At 53.5% G+C, this 26601-nt stretch overlaps 1 protein-coding gene and 1 pseudogene across 7 annotated transcripts in view; one reads left to right on the forward strand and one right to left on the reverse strand.

The window, feature by feature from the left end:
• SH3PXD2A (SH3 and PX domains 2A) overlaps positions 1–26601 on the reverse strand; it is a 230006-nt gene that overhangs the window by 60415 nt on the left and 142990 nt on the right. For all 7 annotated transcript variants that reach the window (XM_072739898.1, XM_072739897.1, XM_025993170.2 and 4 more), the window contains one exon: positions 16215–16243. In XM_072739898.1, coding sequence (XP_072595999.1) covers positions 16215–16243 — 29 coding nt within the window. The remainder of the gene's footprint in view (positions 1–16214; positions 16244–26601) is intronic.
• On the forward strand, positions 10345–10410 carry LOC112918285 (U4 spliceosomal RNA; annotated as a pseudogene).

Raw genomic sequence — 26601 nt, forward strand, 5'->3', positions numbered from 1 at the left:
AGTGGGGAGCAGGACAGGAAAAAATCTCTCAGCCTCTGGAACCTGAGCCCCACTGCTAAGTGTGGAACAACCCAAGCTCATGCCCACCCCTGTCACCCCCTAGAAACAGACCTTTCCTTCACTATCCAAAGGAAAATGGGAAGTGGACCAGAAACGAGCCTGTCTTTTTAAAAACATGATTTATTTTCCAGTTCCCTGGATCTGCAGAATTAATCCAGTTCCGCTGCTCCCACCCCAAATCTTTCCCGCTTTGCAGTGCCTTGTCTTCAGCCCACCAGAGCAAGCCCTCTCCCAGGGTGGGAAGGACACCCCCCATCTCACCCCCAGCCTCCTTACAATGAACAGAGGAGAGACCCTGGCTCACAAACCCTGGCCCTCCAGCCAGGAGGCAGACAAGGCTGCTGGCTCTGGGCTGGGAAAGCAGAGACAGAGGGATGGGATGAGGGAGCAAGGGGCAGCCATAGCCAAGTGAGCAGCTGTGACCGATACAAACCAACCGTTTCCTGCCCTCGTGCTGTCTCTTCCCCACCTCCCCTGGTGACAGAACCAAGGGTCTTATGGGGCAAGGTCAGAGGCAGTGGAAACTGAGAGGCTCCAGAATGGGAATCTGCATAACTGGCTTTGCTGAAAGCCAGCTCTGTGACCTTGGGCAAGTGGCTTGACTTCTCTGAACCTCAATGCTCCCATCCGTAAAAATCAAGCATTTGGACCTAGCAATAGCCAAGGTCCTTGTGTGATGTACTAGATTCTTCCAGCAGAAACCTGCTAGTCTCCATGGTGCAAATGCTCTACAGCTGAAACAAATCTTTCTAGAGACACTGACCACTTTCCTTTCCAAGGAAAACCACTTAAACACATGCTCAATATACGGAAACTCAGGGGAAAAAAGCAATTAATTCAAGAAGCATAGAAGGCAGAGAACTGAGGCAATAATTCTTTTTAAATCTTGGTTCTGGTGTTTACCCTGCCACTCAGCTCCCTGAGCCTAGGGTACTTAGCCCTATCCCTGGGCCTCTGCTCCTTCTGTAAAATGGAGATAAAAATACTTACCTCGTCTTTTTTGCAGGGTTGTTTTGAGAGTGCAATGGCCTGTGAGAGGTTTGGGAAGGGGAGGAATGAGGCCCTTGTGACAGAGAGAGGGAGTGGGTGACAGGGACAAGCTGGGGACTGAAGGAGTGTGTGCTCGGAAAGCAGGAGGCATGGAGACAAGGTCCCTCCCTTGGCCCTCCCATAGCACTCCCATCCCCGCCACAGCCAGTGCTCCTGTGTTGCAAGATCAGCTAGAAGCCAGGTCCTGGAAAACCAGGTGCCTGCAGGTCCTGGCCAAATATGGTGACCCGAGGATACTTCTTAGATGCTGAACCTGCTTCTTGTCAGGTACAGGTGATTATGAGAAATCAAATAACAATTGCATAGGTGCCCCTGACTTGAAGGAACCCCCTCTCCCTCCAGACAACATACACCCAAGTACTACATGAGAACACACCTGGATAGAGCGAAGTTAGGAAAGGGACTGGTTCCTAATATGGTTTCTTTTAACCTTGGGCTACTCCAGAGCAGTGAGAAGTGGGATGGATTTGCCAAAATCTAGTCTCAAACCATGTTTCCAGGAATCCTGCTCTGGTATAAAGCAAGTCCCACCCATTCAAACTAATAAATCCAGAGTGGGCTCTGAGCCCAGGTGGGAGAGACAGGAGAGCAGCCAGCAGTACAAACTCCTCGGAGAGTGAAAGCCAGCAAGGGCTCAGGGGACCAGGGCACAGGGTCACTCACCTCATCGGCTTCCACAGACCTTGCCTGGGGACCCCTGGGTGGGGAGATGCAGGGACCCTGCCAGGGGCCCCAAATGGAATGAACACCCCCGTCTTCTCCATGTCCTTCCATTCTTCACTATCTTGGTGCACTCAAGCCCTCAAGACCTCTCCCTCCTTGGGAATTCTATCGTTCTTCCCTCACTATAGCCTTGAACTGGGTTCTACAGATCTGCTGGAGCCTAATCTTTCTTCTCCTTTTATACAACTAAACTTTTCACAGGGCTGGATTTCTTGGGTTTCCTATGGGCTCCATGTTTCTTTTCTTTTTTGACTAAGCCATGGGGAAACTCAGCCACTGCTTTCAAGCCATCAACTCACTAGGGCCTGAAAGCAGCTAGCTCTGTCACTTACCAGGTGTATCAAGAGGTGCTACTTTGCAGGAGTGGAGCACTCCTTTTTGGAGGCACTGTCTGGTCACAGGCAGCAAGGAGCTCAGATCTTTATAGCAGCCCTCCAGGGCTAACAGTCCTTTGCAAAGAATAGTTCCTTTACAAAGTAGTAGTAGTTTGGCCTACATGATACATTCATTTTAGGGAGCCTGAAATAGGTCACTGCGCTTCGAGCATCAGAAACAGGGGCATGAGGGTCAAAGTGATATGAACGCCATCAGGAAGAAAGCAGGCATGAATTAAGATGGCTAAGAAAGAAAACAAGCAATAATTCAAACATGAATTCCAATCCCAAGCCACATGGGTGCAAGTTTGGAAGTGTACGATGGTAAGGCATGAGAGCTCCTGCTCACGTGATCAACTCCATGCACTTGATCCAGAGTGAGCAGCAGCCTCCAGCTCATCATAAACACTTAGGGCATGAAAACAAAATCATGCCCCTGGATTGGAGCAGGAAGGGATCAATGTGGCAGCTCAGACCCCTGGCCCTGCCTCCTACTCTCACAGCCTCCAAAGCTAGGATAGCTTTAGGCACATGGGATCCAGGCTATCCTATAGGGCCCCACACTTAGAAGAGCCCTCTGCTGGGTTTAATGTTCTTCTGTCCCTCATTTGAAATCTTTAATCATATATGAACAAGAGGCCCCATAATTATGTAGCCGGTTCTGCCGAGGGTCTGAGGTTTCAGGGCCACAAAACTTTGAACTAAATAAATAGAAGTACTCGAGAATAAATTTAGTAGGGCTGGATTTCTGATAGGTATCATCTGGAAGACAGAAAGAAAATCCTAAATAGGAAGACCAGCCATTGTCTCCAGGTCCTATCCCTACCAACATTTCTGGCTTCTTGGTGGTATCCAAAAAGCTAGAAGGTGCATGTGGGGACTCAGGACCAGAGAGGGCAAGGAATTTGCCTAAGATCACACAGCAAGCAAGTGGCAGGGCTGGGGCTAGAAAAATTATACCAGTTCCCACTTTTTTTTTTTTAAGATTTTATTTATTCATGAGACACAGAGAGAGAGAGAGAGAGAGAGAGAGAGAGAGAGAAGGCACAGACACAGGCAGAGGGAGAAGCAGGCTCCATGCAGGGAGCCTGACGTGGGACTCGATCCCGGGTCTCCAGGATCAGGCCCTGGACCCAAGGCGGCGCTAAACCACTGAACCACCTGGGCTGCCCAGTTCTCACTTTCTAACACTCATGTAAGGCCCTGTGCTAAACACTTTCTGAACACTAATTTAATCCTCACAACAATCTGTATTTTACAGATGTAAAAAATGAACCTCTCCCTAAGGCCCAATAGTAAGACTTGAGCTAGACCTGAGCCCAGGCAGGCTAGCTGGCTGGGAACTGGGAATAAAGGGGCCTACAATAGGGCACTTCCTTCTCCAGATTGTCCCCCACCATTGGCCAAAGGAGGCTCATTATTTGTCAGGCTTCCCTTTGGACGTGCAGCCATATTCTTACTCATTTTGCTCTCAATAAGAAGGGGTCTGCCTCCTTCCCCAGGAGCTGCCTTTCCTGGAATCCAGAGTCTGCGTGGGGGCAGCCCAACCCAGGGAAGGAATGTACTTCTGACCCTCAGGCCACTGAGCTGCAGTTTCCCTGCTCAGGTGGGGAATGGGGTGGGGTGGGGTGGGGGTTGGAGCCATTCCATAACCCCTGAGGGACTAGGTCCGAGGGCGTCAACCTAGGCCATGGCTGGGGCCCCACAGAGAGAGCCCAGCCCCAATGGGTGTGGGCAGAGGGGTTCCCAGGAGCTCTGCAGCTGCCCAGAGAGGGGCTGCCCTGCCAGAGGGTGGGGGGCAGGTCTGCCATCCTCCCTCCACCCTGTTGAAAAGACCCCAAGCCTCTTGGTTAATGACAGGTGCTGAGGTTAGCTGGAGGAGCCGTGGGTGGGCAGAGGACAGACGGGTGCTGGGTGGGGAGGCCAGCGGGGTTCTGAGCCCCATTCTCAGCAGCTGCTGCCTGACCCCAAGCAGCCCCGTGGGTTGGGTCTCCCCCTCAGTTCTCAGATTCTCACCTCTCCCCATGCTGGGGCGGTGGTGTGCAGAAAAGAGACAAACTTAACACTGTTCCCAGTTCCAGGATCCCAGCCATCTCCCCACTCCCTGGGGTGGTCTGCCTTGGTGGTCCTCTCCCACTAACTGGGCTATTCCCCCCTCCCAATTCCCCCACCCACCAGCTCCCCCAGCCAGAGCCAGTAACTGTTAGGATGAGGCAACAGCAGAAACAGGGGCCAGGGAAGCGGGATGAGGTGAGCAGCTGCGGGATCCCTAGATCCCCAGCCCCTTGGCCCCCAGCCCCTTGGTCCGTCTGTCTTCCTGGCTCAGTCTCCACAAGAGTCATGAGTGAGTGATAGAGGTCAAGAGCAATGGACCCAGAACCAACATTCCCATCCCAGGGTCACAAAAAGTCCAATGTCTTGTTTTTTCCAGACTGGACTCTTGTAATCAGATTATCAATGAACCAACTGCCTGTTATTATTACTTTTTATATATTTTCGCTTCCTATTATTTAATGAGCATCTACCATGTGCACAGCAGGGTGCCCCTGGCTATGACGAACTGGACCCTCTAGCATATGTCTCCAAGCTTGGGGCATGGGGGCGCAAATATTTACCCAGGCATTCCTGTCTGTGTCAAGAGTCGGGTGGGCTTGGGAGGGAGGCAGTGTGGCTCCCTCATCCATCTGTCCAGCACCTCAAGTACACCCTCATTTCCCAGGGCTGCCCAGACCCAACTGGAGGGCAGGCAGAGGCCAGACACAGCAGGCTGCACCTCAGGTGGAAGTCTGTGGGGGGTGATGTAGCAGGGCAGAGTCCTGAAAGCCTCACATCTGTAATGAGACCTTCCTTTGGGGCAGGACTCATAATGCCAGCTGGACAGTGCTATCAACTAGAATGGGACTCAGGTCAGGACAAGGGGGCGGGGGCTAGGGGCAGAGTTCACTCCCAAACTGACATTGAGGATGACCCACTTTCCAAGGTCTACTAACCTCCCTCATCTTGCCCTGGGCAGGATCTCTATATCATTCACTGACTGTGTCAGCTGGTTCCAGAATGTCTGGCTAGTGCTGTAGCCCTAGCAAGTATCTGGCACATAATAGGTGCTTAATCAAATTTGTTGAGTCTCTCCTATCAGATCTGAAGTTCTTTCAGGCTTTTAACCCTATCAGCATCCTCACAGCACCCCAAACGTAGTAGGTGGTGCCCAGTAAATCTTCAGTGGCTGATGGAAGGGTGCATACTCATTATACTTAGTCCCATGACTTTGTGGGGAAACTGAGGCCTGGCTTACCCCACTGCCCTAGGGTCCTCTTGGTACTCAGGGCCCAGCATATTCTCTGGTCCAGGTTTTGCCTCTTGAGCCACCTAAAGGCCTTCTCAGGCCAGAATAAGACCCTAAGACTCATTTGTGCTAGGCAGAGAAACTCACAGAAAGGCCCCCCCCAGGCCCGGTAAAACATCCCTAGCTTGGTCTGGTCGAGCATCTGCTGTAAAGCCCGTCAAAGAGATTTTAAAAAAATTTATCCATAACCACTATGGTCTATGGCAAGATGGATGTTGCAGGAAATGGGAATCTGAGCAAGAACAACCGGCTTATCTATGTCTGCTGGGAGCAGGGCTCAGCAGGGCTTGGAGTATCCCCCCATGGTGTGTGCCAGCAACGCCTGGGCCTCTCCTCACCCCCACCCCTCTCTTGCTCTGTGTGGGTCTGGACCAATCCCCTGAGCTCTCAGATGCCACGTAAACGGAGCAGTGTGAGTGTGTGTATGCGCGTGTGTGTGTGTATGTGTGTCTGTGTGCCTGCGCACACATCACTGCTTGGGAAATCCCCACATCTGGTTCACACGTGACCGAGCTATTCCCAGAAGGCACAACTGAGAGGGCCTGGAGGACAGCGGAGGGTCAGGAGTGTATGAGTTCTCCGGGGAGCACAGAGTTAACCCTTTGGCACCAGAGCTGAGGATCTCTGGCTAATGCTGAGCTTCTCTCCCCAGGAGAAGCCAGGAAGGAGACCAATGGAAGGAGACTGAGACCGGTACCCAGAGTGCTCTGTCCTGGCTCATTACCTAAGTGTGAGAAAATGGGTTCCCCTGGTCTTCACCTATGATATGAAAGGGCTGCTTTTTCTCTGTCCTGTCAATCACGGTCACTCATCAACCACTGGGGAGACTCCCTGGCTGGAGAGCCTTTCCCCAGTGGCGATCAGTCTATTAGTCAGATATTTAATGAGCATGTCTAGGTGCCGAACACATGGCTAGGATGGGCATGACCCTGGAATTGCATAGAATCCATATCCATGCTCCTTTCACAGGCAAGGACATGTGTCCCCCAAGAGACAGCTGGAAGCCAGAGTCCTCTCCATGATAACAAAAGGGTCAGAGGTGGCCCATGAGGCAAGTTCTCTCTAGCTCAGGCACATGTATTAATTTTATAATTAGAGCTTTTTAAGTTTTAACAACTTTAGCGAACAAGTGGCCATTTGCAACAGCATCTCTGAAATAGTGCCCCCCAGGAGATACGGTGGAGATATGGAGGACGAGCCTTGGCCCAGTTTAGAAGACGTGGCACCGCTAATGCTGAGACTGGCCAGATGTCCTGTGTATGGCCGCTCTCCCTCTTCTCCAGGCTGACTCATTTAAAAACCTCAGTGAGCCTGGGTGGAAAGCCTTGCTCGGCACCCCCAGGCAGGGCTGTGTGCCTCCCACGGGCAGGCTCCCTCTCACTCAGCCCCACCTCCGCCACAGCACTTGGATGTTGTATCATTACTGCTGTTTGCTTTCCTACCTCCTCCACCCAACTGACAGTCTTGAGGACAGGGACCTCATGCTATGCATCTTGGTACCTCACAGCTTCTACTGCAGGGCCAGGCAAAGGCGGTGTGTGCATGTTCACTAGAGAAATCTAGAAGGCAGAGCCAGTGAGGTCAGCTACAGGTCTGGCACGAACCAGCTCATCCCAGCAAGGAAGTCCAGTACCGACATCCATTCAGAAACCGCTTCCTATAGATTTGGCCTGTAAGGCACCCCCTCCACCTGTCCGCCTGGGGGAGAGCTGCCACCAGTGTCGATTAAGCTGTGTATTTTGAGCAGAGAGAGCAACCAATGTCATCAATGAAGTTGAAGAGCCCTAATCATCACAATCCCGTGATCAAATGCAAGCAAGAGGGCTCTTGGCACCACTAGGCTCCAGGGAGGGACCGTGCACAGCAGGGGGCTGACAGACCAGAGGAACTTGTCCTATCCTGAGAGATCTGCATCAAGGGGTGTTAAATCTGCAGATTTCCTAGGTTTCCCCAGGGGACCACTGCCAATGTACAAAGACAGTCTTACTTTGGCCTCTTGTCACCATCTGTCATCACAGCTTTATAGGGACCTCACCCCTCTGCGAGGTACAGTGATGCACCCAACCCTGCCTCCGATCCAACACAAGGGGAAAGCAAGCCCCCCACCCGTGCCGGAGGGGTTTCCTACAACACTGCACCCATTACCCAGAAGCAGCGCCAGGGGGAAGGATCACTAACAGGTGACTGCTCTTCCTTCTGAGCACAGGGAGGTGATGGGACTTTGACACGGCTCAGTTCCCTTCATACAAGACTCCAGTTCTCACATTAACAAAGACATCTTCATACCAGCTGCCTGGGTCATGCGTGGCAATGGCAAGATCCAGGGGGCAAAGCAGAAAGAGTCGGGGAAAAACTTTTTTTTTCCCCTGCAAACATCTAATTTTTACTGAAACTTTGGAAAATTTTTCTCCGCCTTCACATTTCAGTACTGACCAATTATAAAAATGCCATGAGCCAACTAAGTTACACACGCCACATTTCTGTTTCTAAACAAAGTAACTCTAGATCAGAAAAAGGTGCTAAAATAATAAGTAATGCACATTTCCCTCAATCTTTGTTTTTCCACTGGCTTCATCATTACTGGAAATGCTGCCTCTTTTGTCACATGCCTATAAACCAAAAAGCCGAAGTGAGGAACACATTATTTTCTGGCTGAGGGCTGCGGTGGGAAGCATTTCTTTGCTGGACCACAATGTGGGTGTTTCCTACCCCTAAGAAGGCAACCTCATGGAAAGAAAAGGCAGACCGAGTCTCATCACTGCCTCCTGATGAGGCCGGAGGGAGGCCAGTGGTGGGGGAGGCCCCTCGGCCATTCTCCAAGCCCTGACTGCTGGGCCAGCCAGTGTTCTCTGTCCTCCGATGGGTCCCCTTTCCCCTGGTGGCCCACCCCCCTCCCCTTACTGGAGAGACAGCTGAGTGTACCTGCAAGGCCAGCCTCACCAGTCATGGTGCATCATGAGGGCGCCAGTCCTTGGGCAGCCTCACTGCACCACCATCAACCCACAAGGATGACCCACCTCAGATTCATCCCTGGCTTCATCTCAGAATCCCTGGAGAGCCCATCAACACTGCACATTCTGGGCACCACCCCCAGAGATGCTGATTTGGCAAGGTCTGGGCAGGGCCCGGGAGCCTGTCCTTCAGCGAGCAGGCTGAGGACTCTGAAGCACGTCTCCTGCCTTTATACTTGCTGTTCCCTTCAGGGCCATCCTTCTGCTTTCTTGGTAGCGGAAGCTGGGGTACAGGAGCAAAGGGCAGAGCGAAGCTAAGCAAGCAGGGCCAAGGGAATCAAGACTACCTGGGGGTGAGGCACGTGATGCCAGGAGCCCTCTGCGTGCCTGCTTAGCCGTGCCTTGTGTCCAGGCCACCAGAGCAGTGCAGCCACGCTGCCTCTGGCTGGGGGAGTGGTGGCACATGCATACACGTGAGCAGCATGTTCACTTTCTCCATCCCATCACTGCCACGTGGGCTGGCTGTGGAGCTGCCAGGTCAATCAGACTCCTTTCATTTCCAATTAGTTGGCTTTGAACTCCAGGGGTGACATCAGGCTGAGGACCCGGAGCCACAAAAATAAGAATTGTTTAAAAACACCAGCCCGGGTGAGATGTGCCAGAAGGCGATGCCTTCACGGGACACGTCCACTTTTGGAACAGGCTGTTGGAGGGTGCCAGGAATATCTTGGCCATGTTCGCCAAGCAGCCTGGGCCTTTCTCGTCTGAGGATGGGTGGCTCAGGCAGGCAAGAAAGCTTTGGAAATTGCTTTGAAAAGTCTTGCTTGATGGAGTCTCCAAAGCTTCGTTTTGAGACTCCAGTTCTGTCATCCCCTCCCTCCTCCAGCCCTTTCTCCACTCCTAATAGGGGTTGGACAACTCTCCTTATCTCAAATTCTTCACCCTGCTTCCAGCCTCTGAGTCCTTGCTGGTGCCTGGCCCTCCCGCTGGAGGCAGCTGCCCACCCCTCTGCTCAGCCCCGGCCTCCCCCATCTTGCCTAGCCCTGCTCCCTTCTGGTTGACTCCCAAAGCCTGTGGATCACAACCTATCCTGTCTTGCATTCATTAATGAGTCCCTGACAATATCCTGGTCTCTCAGTTGAACCCTGAGCTCCACAGGGCCAGGGACCAGCAATCTCTTAAGAGAAATGAGAGGCGCAAGGCAAGCTGTGCTCTGGAGGGGAGTGAAGGCTGCTGCTGCCTGCTGTGTCTGTCCCCTTCCTTCGGTGGCCAGTGAGCAGGTCAGGCCTGGGGCCCAGACAGGGCCCGGCTCACTCTGCTCTTTGCCCTACGGTGGAAGTGGGGGCTTCATCTTGGGGGAGGACAGCCCCAGAGGCCTTACAGACCCACTTTCTCTGCATCACATTGGCCCTCACTCCGGGGTCCAGGGCGGTGTGGCCAGCAGGAGGCTAGTTTTGCCCACTCCCACCTGAGACAGGCAGAGGTCCTCCTTTAGGTGCTGCCTCTATGGGAGGGGGGCAGACACACTTCCTAGTAGCCTGTACTTTTGGACTTTAAAACAAATCTACTTTACTAAAAACCAAATTCATACAAAGATAAACAAAGAGGATAATTGCCACACCTTGTAAAGAAACCTTTCCCCCATTTAAGAATCCCTGATGACCAGTCAGTTCCTTCAAGACACTTCAGTGATTTTCTCTTGGGGTAGCCCCCAACCCTGTCTATGGATCCTCCTCCCAGGGGCCTTCAGAACCCAAGTCCTGGCCACCTGTGGATCCCTTGGGCCTTGGCTCAGGATGGAACAGATGTCAGCGGAAGAGTCTGGATCAGAAGGGCCAGATTCAGCCTTGTGCAATGGCAGTATTCTAGCCAATGAGGTCTATCCGAGGCATGATTATTGCTAACAGAAGGGCCAGATGCAAATCCTGTGTGTACCCGGCTAGGTAACCCAGGCCAAGTTCCTTAACCTACCTTGGTCTATAAAATGCAGACAAGACTATCTGTCCGCCCTGGTTGCTATAAGGTTTACCAGCGATTATGAGACAGCACACACCCCACCTTCTCCTATCTGATTGAGAGGGCTCACTTTTTGGAGGGGGGCAAACAGCAAAGCTAGAGGTCCCTCCTGTTTCAGAGCTGGATCCCTATGGCACTGCCTCCTATTCATAATAAAAATGGCCTAATCCTTAGTGAGCATTTACTGTACCAGGCATGGTGCTGGAGTTAACACTTCATAGGCAGTAACTGGTATTCAAGCCTCAAACAACCTGATGAAGTCGTATTAACATTCCCATTTCACAGACGAGGAAACTGAGGCACAGGGAAGTTAAGGACTTGCCTAACACCACACAACTGGCAGGACTGGGGTCTGAAACTAAGCACTCTGGCTCCAGATCCGGGTTCTTAACTCAACAGACTACTCAGAAGTGGTTAGGTCTAGCTTCTATCGCCTCCGAGGCCAGGCTTAGGGCTCTGAAAATGAAAATAAATGCTTCAAGTGGGTTTAACTCACGGATCAAAGGTAAGACCAACTTCTCTCCTCTTTCCAGAATCTATCAATGCTCAAACCAGTAACAGTGGTAGCTGCTGTCATTGGGAGCTCCCTATGTGCCAGGACCTCTGCTACTTTGGTCCTTACATTTAACGACACAGACACTATACTTACCCCGATTTTCCGTGAGGGTCAGAGGGTAAGCAACCTGCCAGTCACAGAGCAAACACCTGGCAGAGCTGGGGTTCAAGCCTGCCCATCTAACCCCAAAGCCTAAACTCTTATCTTCAAGCACCATGCTTCGCGCTCACCAGAGTGACACCCACCCCATTAACTCATCCAGTAATGCAAATTTTATGATCAGTGAAATGGAAGCCGGCCTGAACTCTCCAATTTTCCAAGGAAAAGGATAAAGTAAACAGGATTTCAGGAGGAACATCAACACTTGCCCAAAAGAACTTAAAACACTCTTGAGTAACCTCATTTGCATTTTAACAGGCGGCAGATCCTCACAACAGGACTGCTGGAAGGGAAGGCACGTCAGGCCCCCTGCCTGGCAACAATCCAGGGCCGAGACGAAACTCCGCGATCCGCGGCCGCCTGCCCCCACCTGGTGGCGAAGCTTGGAACTCCACAGCCAGGCTGTGGAGAAATGCAGCCTCCAGAAGCGAGAAAGTGGCATTGGGTCTTGAAATTTTTAGGTGTGAGGAGAACCTTCTGCTCTGGGGAGCCTGCTCCAGCCTCTTCTCAGCTCACCAAGGAAGCCAAGCACAGCTACAAGCGACAGGCCCTCCCTACCACCAGGCGCAAAGCCCCCTCACTGCATCACCTCCTGGAACCTTCTGCACTTTGCTGCAGGTGGCTGCTCTGACAACTTCATTTTATAGGTGTGACGGCCAGTTTTATGTGCCAACCTGACTAGGCTAGAGTTCCCAGCTACCTCACCACTCACTCACTACTCTAGGTGTTTCTGGGGAAGGTTTTTTGCAGATGTGACAAAGTCCATAATTATTTTTGAGGAAGATTATCCTAGATACTTTGGGGAGGGGAGCAGTGCTGAGCCAACGACCTGAAAGGCCTTGAGGGTAGAGCCAAGGCTTCACTGAGGAGGAAATTTCACCTGGATCTTGGACTTGCAAAGCCAACCCCAACCATGGCATAAGATAAATCCTTGTAAGAAATCTCTCTTTTTCTTTTTTTTTTTTAAGATTTTATTTATTTATTTATTCATGAGAGACACAGAGAGAGAGAGGCAGAGGCACAGGCTCCATGCAGGGAGCCCAACGTGGGACTCGATCCTGGGTCTCTAGGATCAGGCCCTGGGCTGAAGGCGGCGCTAAGCCACTGAGCCACCCGGGCTGCCCGCAAGAAATCTCTTGACATGGAGCTCCCCTGGTTCTGTTTCTCTAGTTGAACCCTGACCAATACAACAGAATGGTGAGGCAGCCGAGCTTAGCTGGAGGGGTCTGCCCAAGGTCACATGATTGGCAAGTGGGGCTGACTGCTGCCCCTCAGCACCACCAGGAACCCTCATGGCCCACATGCAATCATCGAAATCCAGACACACTGACAGCAGCTCACCCTCTGTTGCTGCTGGAATTCTCATGGCCTCTCACCTATCTCCTCTCCTGGTCCATTTCCACTCACCAGTCAGAAGACTCCTCCTGAGATCCAAGTCAGATCATGCCCCTCACCCCCCTTAGGACCCCTTAATGGCTCTTCCTCTTACTCATAGTGAAAGTCAAGACCCTTGGAAGGGTCTGCAAAGCCCTACATGGTCTGTGCTGCTTCCCCCACCTCCAGCTACCTCTCTGACTCATGTCCTACCACTTTGCCCTCCACTATTTTTCATCCCAGCCACAAACCTCCCTGCCATGCCTTGAGTGGGCCGGCATGCTCCCACCCCAGGGCCTTTGCACCAGCTGTGCCTTTGGCCTGGATTACTCTTCCTCAGGTAACCATATCATTTCCTTGCTTCCTTTAACAAGATATTCTTATACATACAGTTCATCTAAGAGGACTGCAAACTCCTTGAGGGTAGAAAAACGCATCCCTGTAACCACAACATCTGACACAGTACCCAGCCTACAGCCATTGCTCAATACATGTCAGCTGAAGTCTCTGGTCTCCAAAGAAGCCATGCTCAGTCCTGCTGCCCCACCTTGCACAAGTGCTGACCCTTAATCACCAAAGTTGCTTGTTCTCTGCCCCCAACCAGAAAAATCGTTCCTTTTTCCAACTCATGTCCTCTGATTTGAGGCTACAGTGAGTGAGCCCTCTGTCCTGACCTGCAGTTTCATTCATGCATGTATGAGCTTCTTGACTTTGCCAGACTGGGGGCAGCCACCCTCTCAGAGCCTCAGTGTCTCATCAGTAAAACGGGAATTCCACAGCCCATATGCAATGGGTCTCAGGGCAGCAAATGAGAAAACATATGTGACGTTTTCTCGTGAAACATACGTGAGCCCACAGGGGATGCTCATTAAAGAATAGGAGCTAGCACTTTGGGAGAGCTTTCTAGATTGCAAGAAGTATTCTAATCATGCTTACATATATTAGTTTGTACAGTCTTCATTATAACCATGAGGTGTGTATTAGTCAGTGTTCTTCAGAAAAACAGAACAGGATGTGTATATATATAAAGAGATTTATTTTAAGGAATTGGCCCACGTGATTATGAGAGCTTGGTAAGCCCAAATCTGGTGGGTAGGATGGTTAGGCTGGAGAGTTGCAGTTCAAGTCCAAAGGGAAGCAGAATTCCTTCTTCTGGGAGGGGAGGTCAGCCTTTATTCTATTAAGGTCTTCTACTGATTGGATGAGGCCAACCCATATTATGGAGGGTAATCTGCTTTACTCAAAGTCCAGTGATTTAGATGTTCATCTCATCCACAAAATACCTTAACAAGAAACATTCAGAATAATGCTTCACCAATATCTAAACACCACGGACCACTGTTGACACATGTTAAAATTAACCACGACAAGGTGGGTATGAATATTGTCCCTATTTTACAAAAGAGCAAACAGGCACAGAGAGGGTAAGAAATCTGCCCAGGGCCTCAGAGGAGAAAAGCAAGGCTCAATATTCCGCTGTCTGGCTCCAGAGCTTGCACTTCTAACCATGACACTAAGTGGCCATTATCATAAGCAAGCCAATGTAAATTAAATTTCTTGATCCATCCTTCTCCTGGCCTGAGAGTGGAAGGCAGAGAACACGGGGGAGGCTTTCCCTGGGTGAAGCAGCCTGGGTGGGGCCCTGCCTTATCTAGGAAGCAACAAAGAACCTGACCTCAGAGATGTGGGTTCGGCAGACCTGAGAGGTTATCTGGTCCAGCCCTTGACTTTTTAGAGGTAAAACTGAGGCCCAGAGTAGAGGAGGGACTCGCCCAAGGTCCCAGGGCTTCAGAAAGTACTGATGACAAACTTAAGCTTCTACAGTAGTTACTGCACCCTAGGGACTATTCCACATAAACTGCTACGTGTGAGGTAGATATGATTGTCATTTGTGTTTTAAAGAAAATAAGGAAACTGAGGCAGAGTTTAGAAACTTGCCTAAAGTCACATAGAGCAGAGTCTGAACCTAGGCTCAGCTGCTACACTATACCTCTGAGGCCTGGGCAAGGTTCATGGGGCTGGGGCTGGGGGCTGTGACAGAAGCAACACCAAGTGTGCCCCTCTTTCCCAGTTCTCCCTTCTGGGGCTCTGGCTGCAAATGACATCTGGGGCCATATGCAATTCCTCAGGTTCACAATGTAGCCTCACCCTCCTGTTCACACAGAAAATACCCTTCTGCACCGGTGGGTGGGCATACCTGAGATACCCCCTGCCCAGCTGACAGGCACATGCACACACACATCTTCTCTCACACTAGACACCTCCCAAACGTGTATACGAACACACACGAACAGACTCGTGTCTGTTCTAACTAGATACACCCCGACACACTGGCACACACACTCAACACCTATGCACTGTGACGAGTAAACATACCCTCACGGCACACAACTACCAAGACCCATGCGTGTACATGCGCAACCCCACATGCACACATGTCCCCCAATACGTAAGCCAGGATGCAACTTTCCTGGTCCCAACTGTCATATAAGCAAGCACTTGCACACACAAAACATGCCAACCCATAGTCAGAAACAGACTACATACAATTACACCTATCCCAATTCAAATTCTATCCATCATACACGGGCACACAGAGGTCAAGGCACTTCAACAGATATCTCTTCACCGGGAGCCAATAACGTGAGCCACGTGTGTATACATGTTCCCACATCCCAGAGGGCTAGAACCCCCAGATGGCTGCCCATCCCCATAACTCACCACCCCCACAAATATGAGCAACACAGATGCCAACACAGATCGCTCAAGTCTGCTGCCACCAGACACACAGCCCTAACTCCTAGGGACCACCCTCCCCCAATGAACTATGCGTCACCCACACCCAGGCACGTGCAGAACCCCGCCTTCCCCACCCAGAGAGAATCCTTCTCTGACCCCGGCCGGCCGACAGCGCCCAGCACACGGCGTCCCAGGACTTGTCCCGCCTCTCTCCCTGTCCCCACTCCCTTCGCAAACTCCGGGTGGCCCCTGGCACCTGTCAGGCCAATGCCAGGGCCCGGTGGGCTCCCTCCCATCCCGGTCTCTGCTGCCACCACGTAGAGCCCCCACCCCCGCAGCAAGGAGAAAACGCTCGGAGCCGGGGGAAAGGGAAAAGGTTTGCGTTGGCTCAGAGCTGGGGGAAAGGGAAAGGGAAAAGGCTTGCAGTGCACGCGTTCAAAACTCACAGTCGCCCCAGCAGGACCCCCTTTCCGTCCTGGATCTCCCCTTCGCACGGGGAGAACCTGCGTGTCACCCCCCCCCCCCATCACCGCCGCAACCCCGCGAGGACCCCAGAAGTCACAGCAGCGCCCAGCTAGAGGCACCGCGGCCCGCGGAGGGGGAGGGCCGCTGCCGGCGTTGGGGAGCCCCCCACGGGACACCCCCACACCCTCCCGCGCGCCCCCGCACTCCCACGGGGAGGAGAGCCCGGGCACGGCCAGGGGCTCGGTGGGAGAGGGAGAAAGTGTGAGTCCAGGGCGCTTCGGGGCCACGGGCTGGGGACGGGGGACGCCGACGGGGGACCCAGGGCGGCCCGCAAGGACAAGCCCCCGGGAAGTCCTGTGCAGGACGCAGGGGGCGGAGGGGAGGACGCCCGGAGGCTCCCTTACCTGATTTCCTCTTGGAACCGCCATAGTCTCTGAAAAAGAAGCAACAACAGACAGACATGGTTAGGGCCGGGCAGGGGCGCGGGGCTGCGCGGCTGCGGCTGCGGCTGCGGCTGCGGGGACCCCCGGGCCGGGCGGGCGGTCCGGGCGCCGCCGCTCATGTGATCCCAGCGGCCCGGCAGCCGCGCTCCGCAGCCGCACGCCCTGCGCGCCGCGCTCGCCCGCGGGCCCCCGCCAGCCCGGCCCCGCCCCGCCCGCACCCCGCCCCCCCCGCCAGACCCGAGGGGGCTCAGCCGGCACCTCCCCGGGCCTCAGGCGGGGGGTGGGCGGGGCAGCTCCTCACACCCCTCCTAAAGAGGGAAACTGAGGCCCCGGGCGCCCACTCCCCTCCCCTGCAGCGCTCCGTCTCCCAATTCTTTGCACCGCTCGCTCAAGCCCACTTAGACTTCGACTCACGACTGAAATGTCACCTCCTTAGCGCGTCTTAGCCCCGACATCCCCCCCACCTCCTCCGCTCCTCTGCATAATTACAGATTTGCGTGACCCTTGCATTAAAGTCTGCCCCTGCCCTAGACCCGAGGCTCCCTGAGGTCATATTGTGGCTTGACTCCTCCCATGACATGCCCCGGGCCTGGTGTAGGTGTGGATATATAGGCTGAATATTGGACAGATCGGTGTTCCACCCTTTAAGGTCAAAGACTGGGAATCTCGGGATTCAGCAGCCGTGAGCGAGGGCACCGCACAGTACAAGGGTAACCGCGAGGCTACGAATAGTAGGAATGGAGGTTGAGCTTCTGAGTACTGGGTTCAAATCTCGTCAATGGCAATAACTCAACACCTCCCGGCCTCCGTTAACCTGCGCTGAACTACCCCGGGCCGGAGCCTCGGCTGGCCCTCCAGCAAGGATTAATTCCAGACTCAGGATCAGGCTGTTTTCCCCAACCCTGCCCTGGGTCCGGCCTTTGGCCCCTCCCACCACCGCTCCCTTCCACCAATCCTCAGGGGAGCGTCCCAGGCCTCTGAAACGCTGAAGGTTCCTTGAGTGCTCACGAGGGGCTGGCTGGGGATCTATCTGGAGACGAGAGGAAATGCCTTTGTTTTCCCTGGGGGATCAAAGAAAATGCCAATTGCTGGACTCTGGTCTAAGTGAACTAGCCAGCTAGGTCTGCCAGCTGGAAAGAGATGATTTTGTGGAGAAAGGAACAGCAGGTTCACAAGAAAGGGAGTCAACCTCATGGAGACTCCCAGAGACTGATTCCGGAGGTCTATGGGGGGGTGGGGGGTGGTAGCCTGAGCTTTGGGGGAGTTTAAGCACCAAAGTGATTTGTTTGCACATCAAAGGGTTAGGGGTTCTGACTCTCCTAGGCTCCTAAGTTTTCTTAAGTTTGGGCTCAGACCCCAGTGAATCAGAAAGCTGGGCTGAGGCTCAGGAAATTGCACTTCTGATACCTTCCCCCTACCTGCCCATCTTAGTTGGAGAACTCCCTTAGTATTCCATGCTTCTTCCAACCCTCACATCCACACTAAGGTCCCATCACGCCCATTTTACAGATGAAAAACAGAGGGTCACCCACTGCCCAAGGCCATCCAACTTGGGAAAGAGCAGTGGCATGATCCACCTGCAAGAATGGAAACTGCAGGGTGGATCAGGTGGAGGAGGATCTGCTGAATCTGTTGCCTCCAAAAGGAGTTAGGAAGGTGGGGAGTTCCCATTTGCACCATCCCCTCACCCCCAACCTGGCTGGGCAGTCCAGGCACTCTCATCTCCCTAGGACAGAAGGGAAGACCAGGAGAGGCTGTGTCCCAGAGTACCTAGCTGGGCAGCTTGAAGCTCAACTGTGGGGAGACTTCGCAGTGAAGGAGAGGAGAGCATTATATGGTGGCCAAGTCCTGCCGGGCAGACTTGCCACTCCCAAGGAGGAATTCATTTCTCAGGCTTTTCTGCAGAGGGCGGGAGGCCTGGAAAAGGAGCTGTCCCTCCCTGCTCCACTATGTTGCTGCGGCTCCTGCAGGAGAGGCCCTCTGGGCCTGAGACCACAATGGCCCACGGACCATCCACTGGCTGCCAGTGGTCCAGTCAGGGCGGCTTCCTCTCTTGTTTCTGCAGCTGCCAGCTGCCCAGGATTCTCTTTGAGCTCATCAACAGCACCAAGAGGGGAGGCAAGCAGGTCATTATCTTGGTGACAGGGGAGCACACTGAGGCTTGGGAGTGGGAGAGGGACATAATTCCCAGGTGCCTCCTCTGTGCCATGCCCAGGTCAGGAATACTCAGCTTGGTTATTCAATAGGATCATCCAGGGAGCTGGTTACAAATTCTGACGTGGAGCTCCACCCCAACCAACCACATCATTTCCCAAGTGTTGGCTGAGAACTCCACCCCTTCAGGACAACCCTGGCAGGTAGGCAGGAGTGGTCCCAGGGGGCACCGCAGTCCCTGTATCATCATCTCCATCAGGACCCCAGCCACTGCTAAGAAATATTTCTGCTTGTGGTGCCAAAGAAGCTTCCAGACAGATCCCTGGCCTGCCTGTCCTTTAACCAAAGTATCAGCCCTTCCCACCTGGACCTCCCCCTGTAGGAGGTGTGGCTTCCACGGGTGACAGGCAAGGAGGGCAAAGCTACAGAAGCCGGCAACTTGTTCAAGGTCACACGATGAGTGGGGTCGAGGCTGGGTTTGGGTACTGAGAATTTAGGTCTTGCTATGGTGCTCAAATCCTCCCCTGGAGCCATGGGTACAAGGAAGGGAGGGGAACGCCAGGCCCTGGGGGCTCCCCCTTGAGAAACGCAAGATCAATGGAGTGGAGGCTCCCCAGCAGTGGGGATGACCCCCACTGAATGGTGGGAGTGGCCAACACAGGAATCCTTCACAGGATTGCCCCTGGTCCAAGGGGGCAGGGCCCTGATAGGGAACCTCCAGCAGGTTTCTGGTTGGGCACCTTGAGCAAAGCCATTTGGTATTTTCAGCTGCTGAATATGCTGAGAAGCGGCTTAAGGATCCAGTGGCTGGGACTCCTCTGTCCCTCACATATCAGGGCATGGTGGGGGAAGGCAGGGCATGCCCCCTCCAGCTGTCCTACAGTCAGTCCTGGCCTGGGCAGGACTACAGAACGCTCTGCTGGCGTTCAGCTCCCTAACAACTCAAGATCCCCTCCCACACTTCTCCTCCTTGCTCCAATTCTTGCCCTGAGCAGATGCCAACAGCCCCCACCCCACGGGTGATTCCACTTGGGTAAGTCACAGTCTAACCTCTTTCTAGTTTGCTGCTGAATCACTATATTTCAGGAGCCACAGGAAGGGGAAGGCCAGTCTCCCTCTAGCGCTGCCAGAAGCTAATGTAATTGCAAAGGCTCCCAGGCTGTGTCCTGACAGGGTTCCATCAGGCCACTCAGCCTTCTCTGCAACTGGTACAGAGGATGACTAAGACCCCAGGTACAGTAACCAGCCATTCCAGGCAGACTGGGACATGGGACTTCCGGGGGTCAGACTGGGAAAATCCCAGACAAAATGGGACAGTTAGGACCCCGTCTGGTCTATAGGTCTGGCCTGGCTGGGGGAGAGGGAATGAGAACCTCCAACACAGCACCATATCCCTCCCTCATTGCAACAGGGACTCCAGAGTCGCCCTCTTCCTGTCCCCCATAATCTCGGGATATAAACCGTTCATCCCCTGGCCCTGCCTCTAGGATGCAGGGGACAGGTTCTGGAAGCAGATAGAGCCCAGTTCAACCCTCTGCTACTTGCTAGCCGGGTGGTCTTCTTAAGCCTCTATTTCTCTACCTGTAAAATGAGGAGAATAACAGTACCTCAAGATTTAGGGATGCATAAAAGGGCTTGCATGGTGCCTGGCCCAGAAAATGCCATAAATTGTCTCTCTTATATAGTCTTTCATACCTAAAACTGACCCCATCTCAGTGGCTACCCAAAGGCAAAGGCTTGTTGAAACTTGGCCCTCACCATGATGCTGGCAGCACTGTACCAAGCAGCACAATTCCAGCCTCGTTTTCAGAGTTTTGGGCTTTCACAGACACAAAACAAGCCCTGCTCTCTGCCGAGCAGGGTCCATCTGGGAAAAGCCCATTTCTACACACTAAATGTCCGAACGGGGCCCATCTGGCAACAATCATATTATCAGGGAGCCACTGACCCCCTAGGAACTTGCGTGCCTGGACTCACTTATCGGATGTCTTTAACCTTCTAGAGTGGCCTACTCTCTGAGCCCCAAACCACAAGATGTAAAGGTGGTGCATTTTCATGCTACTGGCACCCTAGGTGGGTTAGCTTTTTTTTTTCCCCCCCTTTTTATCCACTTGAATTCCTCTTGGTGAGATCAGCTGCACTCCTTCTATAGACATTCTAGTGAAGGGGCTGGGCTGTAGACAGTGAAGGGTGCAAGGCCAGAGGCAGGGGGCAGGAAAGGCAGTTAACAATTCCTGCCTGCTGGACACCTATTTTGGCACAAACTTTCTCACTCTCTGCCCTCCCCCGGGGGGAACTCCCAGCACACATTGACCTTCAGTTCTCAGAAATAGGCAGAGGAGGTGGTGGTAATCCATTTTATGAATAAGAAGGCTGAGCTCCTGAGGGCTTTAGTGGTTTCCCCAGTCTCCGGAAGCTGAAGTGACATCCCTCATGCGGAACTCCCCACCCCGAGGCCCACAGGGGAGCGGGCTGAAAGAAGGGGATGCTCAAGAGCCCAAGTGTCAGGGGCAGGCTCCTGCTGGGAAGGGAGGTGGCCATCCTGCCATCAGGGATCCGAGGGGTGGGAGGCAAAGCCAGGGAGAGCCACTGGGGGTCTGGCTAGGCCAGTTCTGTGGAAGGATGTTGAGTCCCTGCCAGGTGGAACTCTGAGTGCTACAGAGACCGTATTGCGGTCTGCCACCCCCTCTCCCTCCCATTCTTGCTCCCATTAGAGAGTGTCCTGGCAGAGGAGGACGTGCACGCTCGAACTTCCAGCCTGATGTTCTCACCCTCCTGTCTGCTGGCTGACATTGGCTGCTCGGCCCAGGACGCCCGTCTGTAGGGCCTGCTGCTGCTTGGAACTGCTTGAGAGGCCTGATGGCTTGCCAGATGGCTGGCTGTGGGTGACCTTGAGAGCCCAGTGATCTCAGGGGGACATGAGTGGGACCGAGAAAATAGGGCCCGGACTGAGAGTATGCAACCATGGCTAGGGCAGTGACATGGAGCCCTTGAGATGTGTAATGATGATCTTGACTGCCGTTAGCCACTGCTGAGTGTGTTTTCAGCTCCTGCCATAGGCTGCTTGTGAAGGCCTGTGCAGGTGCAGGAGAAATAGGACATTCTCTGGCCTGCAAGTTTAAGGCAAAGATGGGAGAACAGAACTAACCAGCATAATGAGAAACCTAACATTCTGAGACATCCCAAGAGACACAGGAGCGGTTACATTCTAAGTGCAGAAAAAAAAGAGATCCCGGGGCTGCAGAACATCTAAGACAGGCTTCCAGGAACAGTGAGCTTTGAGCTGAGCCTTGAAGGGTCAGGGGTATTTGGGTCCATGGAGAGGGTATAGAGGGGAAAGCTCTAGAACCAGGAACAAGCAGCTTCAAACGGGAGGAGTTAAACCAGGGAGGGTAGGTAAGCAGATGGACAGGCAGGGATAGGCCAGGCTGGTGGGGTGGGGGAGGAGTGAGGGATCAATGTCCTTCTGTGAAATCCAGAAGATTTCAGAGTCAGGGAAGGATGTGGCCAGGGTGTGCCTGGAGGAAGATTTTTGTTAAGAGGCGAGGCAGACAGTGAGGGGGCAGGCGGGAAGGCACAGAGCTAGTGACAAGTCTGGTAGTAGTGATGTCAACAGACCCTAGGTTCTGAGCACGGCTTTGCGCCAGTAGCTGGTGGACCTGGGCAAGCCACTTCAAATTAATGCCTTTCAAATGACAGGCCATGACCCATTTGTGAGTTCTGAAAACAATTTAGTGTGTCCAAGGAAGCATTTTTAAAAGATGGACCAAAGGATGGCATCTGTCATAGTAAGGTAAGTACTGTTTTGTGAAACCTGTTTCAGGTGTCCACCTGCTTACTTGTCTGTATTGGGCTCTGATGGGAAATTTGTTACTGTGGCAGAAAAATTTTTTAAGATACTGACAACTACGCACTTGGAGCCTGTTTCCCCATCCCTAACATGAGGGTACTATCTCACAGCCTTGTTAGTTCTCTGTGGAAGCAATACAGTGAGTGGGACAGGGCATGTCAGTCCAGAAGCTGTGTGAGGAGGGTGTGAGCTAAGGGGGCTTCCAGTCAGCTGAGGTCTGGAGAAGGCTGGGGGGATTCCCACCCCACTTAGCCCCTCCCTGGGTTTCTGCTCTGGCTTCTCAGACCCTTTGCACGGAAGGGTCCCGAGGGGCAGTGGCCCCCAAGGAAGACAGACGGACGGGGCATGAATCCTGTTCTTTGCCCTCATTTGCGCCCTGATGTAAACTGTGGCACTGAGGGCCCTTGTGTCCAACAAGAATCCGTCCTTTCTCCCCAGGATCAGTGTTTTCCCGGGGCCTGAGAATGGGCCCCATTGTGGCCATGTGGACAGTCCAGAGAGGCCGGAATTCCTGCCCTGGGAGAAAAAGCTGAATTCCTGGGGAGGGAAGGGGTCTCAGCAGCAGCCCCCAACCCCCAGGGTGAGTCCCAGAGAGGCCCATGCCAGGGCTGTGGCACACCCCAGAATCCTCCCAGGCCTTGTGCTTATCTCCCTAACATCCCAGAGTGTCTCTGCTGCTCCATCCACAGCAAAAAGACAAAGCGCTGTCTGTCTGTCTCCTCTGAGTGGACTCATCATTCTGGGCAAAGGCCCTGAGTGTGTTGCCAGCCCAATGATGGCTCCTCTGCATCCAGGCTTCGGAGCAGAGGGTTAAGAGTGGGTGTGGTGGAGCCTGGTTTAGCCACTTGCCACTTTGTGACACAAGCAAGTTGCTTAACCTCTTGGTACCTTCAGTTGTCAAAGGGAGATGCAAATGTCCTACCTTTGTTATGGGAATGACCTGAGATAATGTGCAAAGCTCTTAAAACAGAACCTGGCATGTGCAGAGAACCCTGGCCTAGAGCCTGGCTTCACAGCAGGGGCTAGAATGAATGTGGACGGTGGCCAGGATATAAGAATTGCTGACTCGCCCAGCCTCAAGGGTATGGACTTCATAAGAATCTGGCCCCACTGCCCAGGGGGCCAGCTCAGGACCCTGTAAACAATGGGCCTGGGTTTCCACTTGTATGCACGCCAAGAAGTCCCACCAAATGGTGACTGATAAGCGGTCTGTGGAGGGAGAGGATTGGGCACTGGTTTCCTAGAGGGGAAATGAGGCTGCTCAGCCCTCTGGCCACAGGGTGCTGTGAGCCTCCCACAAGCTGCCTGAGTTCCTGCCCTCTATGCTGCCTGGCCGTGGGTCCCCCTGGACTCCTGGGAACGGCATCCCAGACCTGGGGAACTGTGGAAGGGACACTAACAAAATGCTGTGCTGGGGTCCAATTGCAAAGTTCCTGGGGAGAAGGGCAAAGAAGGTCTTCCATGCTTGCAGGCCTTCCCAGTCTCTCTCCAAGGACATTTGTCTGTCTGTCCACCACCCATCTATGTCTTAAGTGAGACCCAACCCACTCTTGTGTCTGAGCAGAAGGGTAGTGGGAAAGACAGTTCTGCCCTCACAGAGCACACTGTCTGGTTGGGAGTGACATGACAAACACCCAAAAAGAGAAAACATACAGTCACTTTGTGATTTCATAACCTGGTCAAAAGGATTTGTTATACAGGAATTCCTGGGAAGGGGAGGTCAGAGTGGTCTGGGGCAGTTGGGAAGGGCTGTCTGGAAGAGGGGGCTCTAGAGCTACCCTGAAAGGTGAATATTAGAAAGAGCAGGGGGAGGAAAGAGGTTTGGGCTGGAAGGGATGATGTGGGCAAAGGTGCACGGGCAGGAACAGAGATGGGATCTTGTGTGTGTGCGTGTGTACATGTGTGCATTGGCGTGTGCTTGTGTGTGTGCTAGGAACAGAGAGAGGACGAGGAGACCTCAGGGCGGCTGTCTGCCGTGAGCGCAGGTGGGCAGGACCTGCAGCTGGGGCTGGACTCAAGTGAAGGCACACAGCTTAGATTTTAGAAGAACCTCGGTGGGAGAAACCCAGTGGTGATGTTTGTAACAAAAGATTTTCCCCTGGAAGGTGGCGGCACAGCTCCGAGACTGAGAATCAGGTTTCCATCTGGTTCTGCTTTTCCCTGTTTAGGCCGTGGGATGGGCCTTTGTTTCAGGGGAGACAAAGGACTGCTCTGCTCCCTACGCTAAAATCTGCAGAAATGTGCCTGACCCGTGAGTGCGTGCATGTTGGTGTGATACGCACCAGGTCCCCACTGTTGAGCAGACCTCCGGGTGGCCCCTCGGCCATAAGGCTGCTCGCTCCCCAGCCCTGGCCTAATTTTGAGCTAGGCCAAGGGCTCTCTGCTTCCCTTGGACTCCCAGGAGCCTGTCCCAGGCCCAGCTGTGCTCATGTCTGCCTTCGCCTCCGTGGGAGAGAATGCTGGAAGCAGGGCCCCAGGCTTCTCCCAGCACCTAGCTCACCTGCACCACCCAGGACGGTCTCGACTCTTGGAGCTCACATGCTTGTCTCTTACAGTGAGAGAACGCTGCACCTCCCAGACTTTCTCGAACTCCGTGTCACAAGTGCACAAGCACTGAGCACCCAGGCAGGCCAGGGCCCTTGACGCCTCCATGACATTATCTCTGAGGTAGGTGCTTTAGGCCCATTTTACGGGTGAGGCTCGGAGGCACACAGCTAGCAGCAGGGAAGCAAGGCCGAAAACTCAAGGCTGTTTGTGCTTATGGCCTTTTCCCGCACCCTCCTGCCCTCTCCAGCATTTCACAACATTCCAGCCCAGGAAGCCCATTTTGATTCTGCCCTCTGATGGCACTGGGTGTCCCAATTCCATCCCCAACACTTAGGGGTGCCCCACCTCAAGCTGCCCAATAGAATCGTGATCACCGATAGAAATGGCCTCTAGTCAGGCAGCCACTGCCATTGTGGCTGTCGAGCACCTGAGACGTGGCTAGTATGACCCAAGAACTGAATTTTTAATCTGATTTAATGAGAACTTAATTTAAGTAGGCACAGTGCATTGCCTAGTACACCAGAGAGTGCGGCCTAGATCAGTGCGCTGCATGCAGCTCACGCGGGAGATGTGTCTCCGTGTAGCTGCCTGGATTCAAGCCCCAGCTCTGTCAGATTATATTGAGTGTCTCTGTCTTCATTTCCAGTCTATAAAGTGAAGAGACCGACAGGACCCACCTAACTGGATTGCCGGAGGACAAAACAAGTTGATGCATATGAAGTGCCTGGTGTGCACAGGCTCGATAAAGATGAGGATGCTCGAGCCTCCTGCACAGGTTGCTGGCCCCACACCGAGTCACGGAGCCCAGCACGGGCCCAGTGCTGGAGTAGGAGCAGCTGGGGAAGGATATGGGGAGACTGGCCTGGCTGGCCCTAGTGGGGTAGGCCAAGGCTTGGGGTGCTTGTTTAGAGATGAAGAGACCCAGGCTCAGAGGGTAAACCCCTTTCACCAAAACCAAGTGGCTAGTGTGTGGCAGACCTGGGTGATTAAGACCCATCTATGTGACTGTTCTACTTTCCTATTCCCCTGGAAGCCCGGCTGCTGCCAGGCTACCAGCCCTCCCGGGGACCGTGGTCCTCCCTTATTGGAAATGGCAGGGGTGACAGCCAAGGCTGGATCCCCCTCACAGCTGATCATGAAGGGACAGGTGGCTGCCACACTCTGAACACCAGGCACTGGGCATGCAGGACAAAGGGCTCTGTGCCCTCACCTCCCTGCCTCATGCCACGTCTGATACTCAGAGCCTGGCCTGGCGTGGTACCCCCTCTTTTCCCTCCTAAGTCTTATGTTACTGTGATGTCTTTGCTGTTACTGTGATGTCTTTGCTGTTTCCTCCGCTCTACTGAGGGTCCCAGGAGGCAGGCAGTGTCCCTCCAGGCCTCACACAGGGAGAGGCACAGCAGGTGTTTGCTGAATGAAGGCATGAATGACCAGGCAAACAGGCCCAGGGCTGCCAGGGGCTTCGGAGGGGTTGGCCAGAGCTGCGGCGTTAACCTGAGTTGTCCTCTGGGCAGACCCTGGGTCTCTACCCTCCACTCCATTTCCCCCAGTAAAGCCCAGTGGAAGTGCTGCTTCCTTGTGGGGGTCCTCCTTGAGGATTATGGGTGGGTCAGCAAGTGTGGATGTTAGTTTGTATAAAATGCTAAAGTATTTGAACAATCTCCGTGTGCAGAGTTCGCCCTGAGGACTCAGTGTGCTTCCCCTCCACGGGTGAGAATGCCTCCCTGTGTCCTATGCTCCAGCTCCTGGCTGTGATGTCACCCAGGGTTGCCATGGAAACCCCGAGGCCAGCCTAGC

The sequence above is a fragment of the Vulpes vulpes genome, chromosome 15 (assembly GCF_048418805.1).
Source record: "Vulpes vulpes isolate BD-2025 chromosome 15, VulVul3, whole genome shotgun sequence".
Classification (NCBI taxonomy): domain Eukaryota; kingdom Metazoa; phylum Chordata; class Mammalia; order Carnivora; family Canidae; genus Vulpes; species Vulpes vulpes.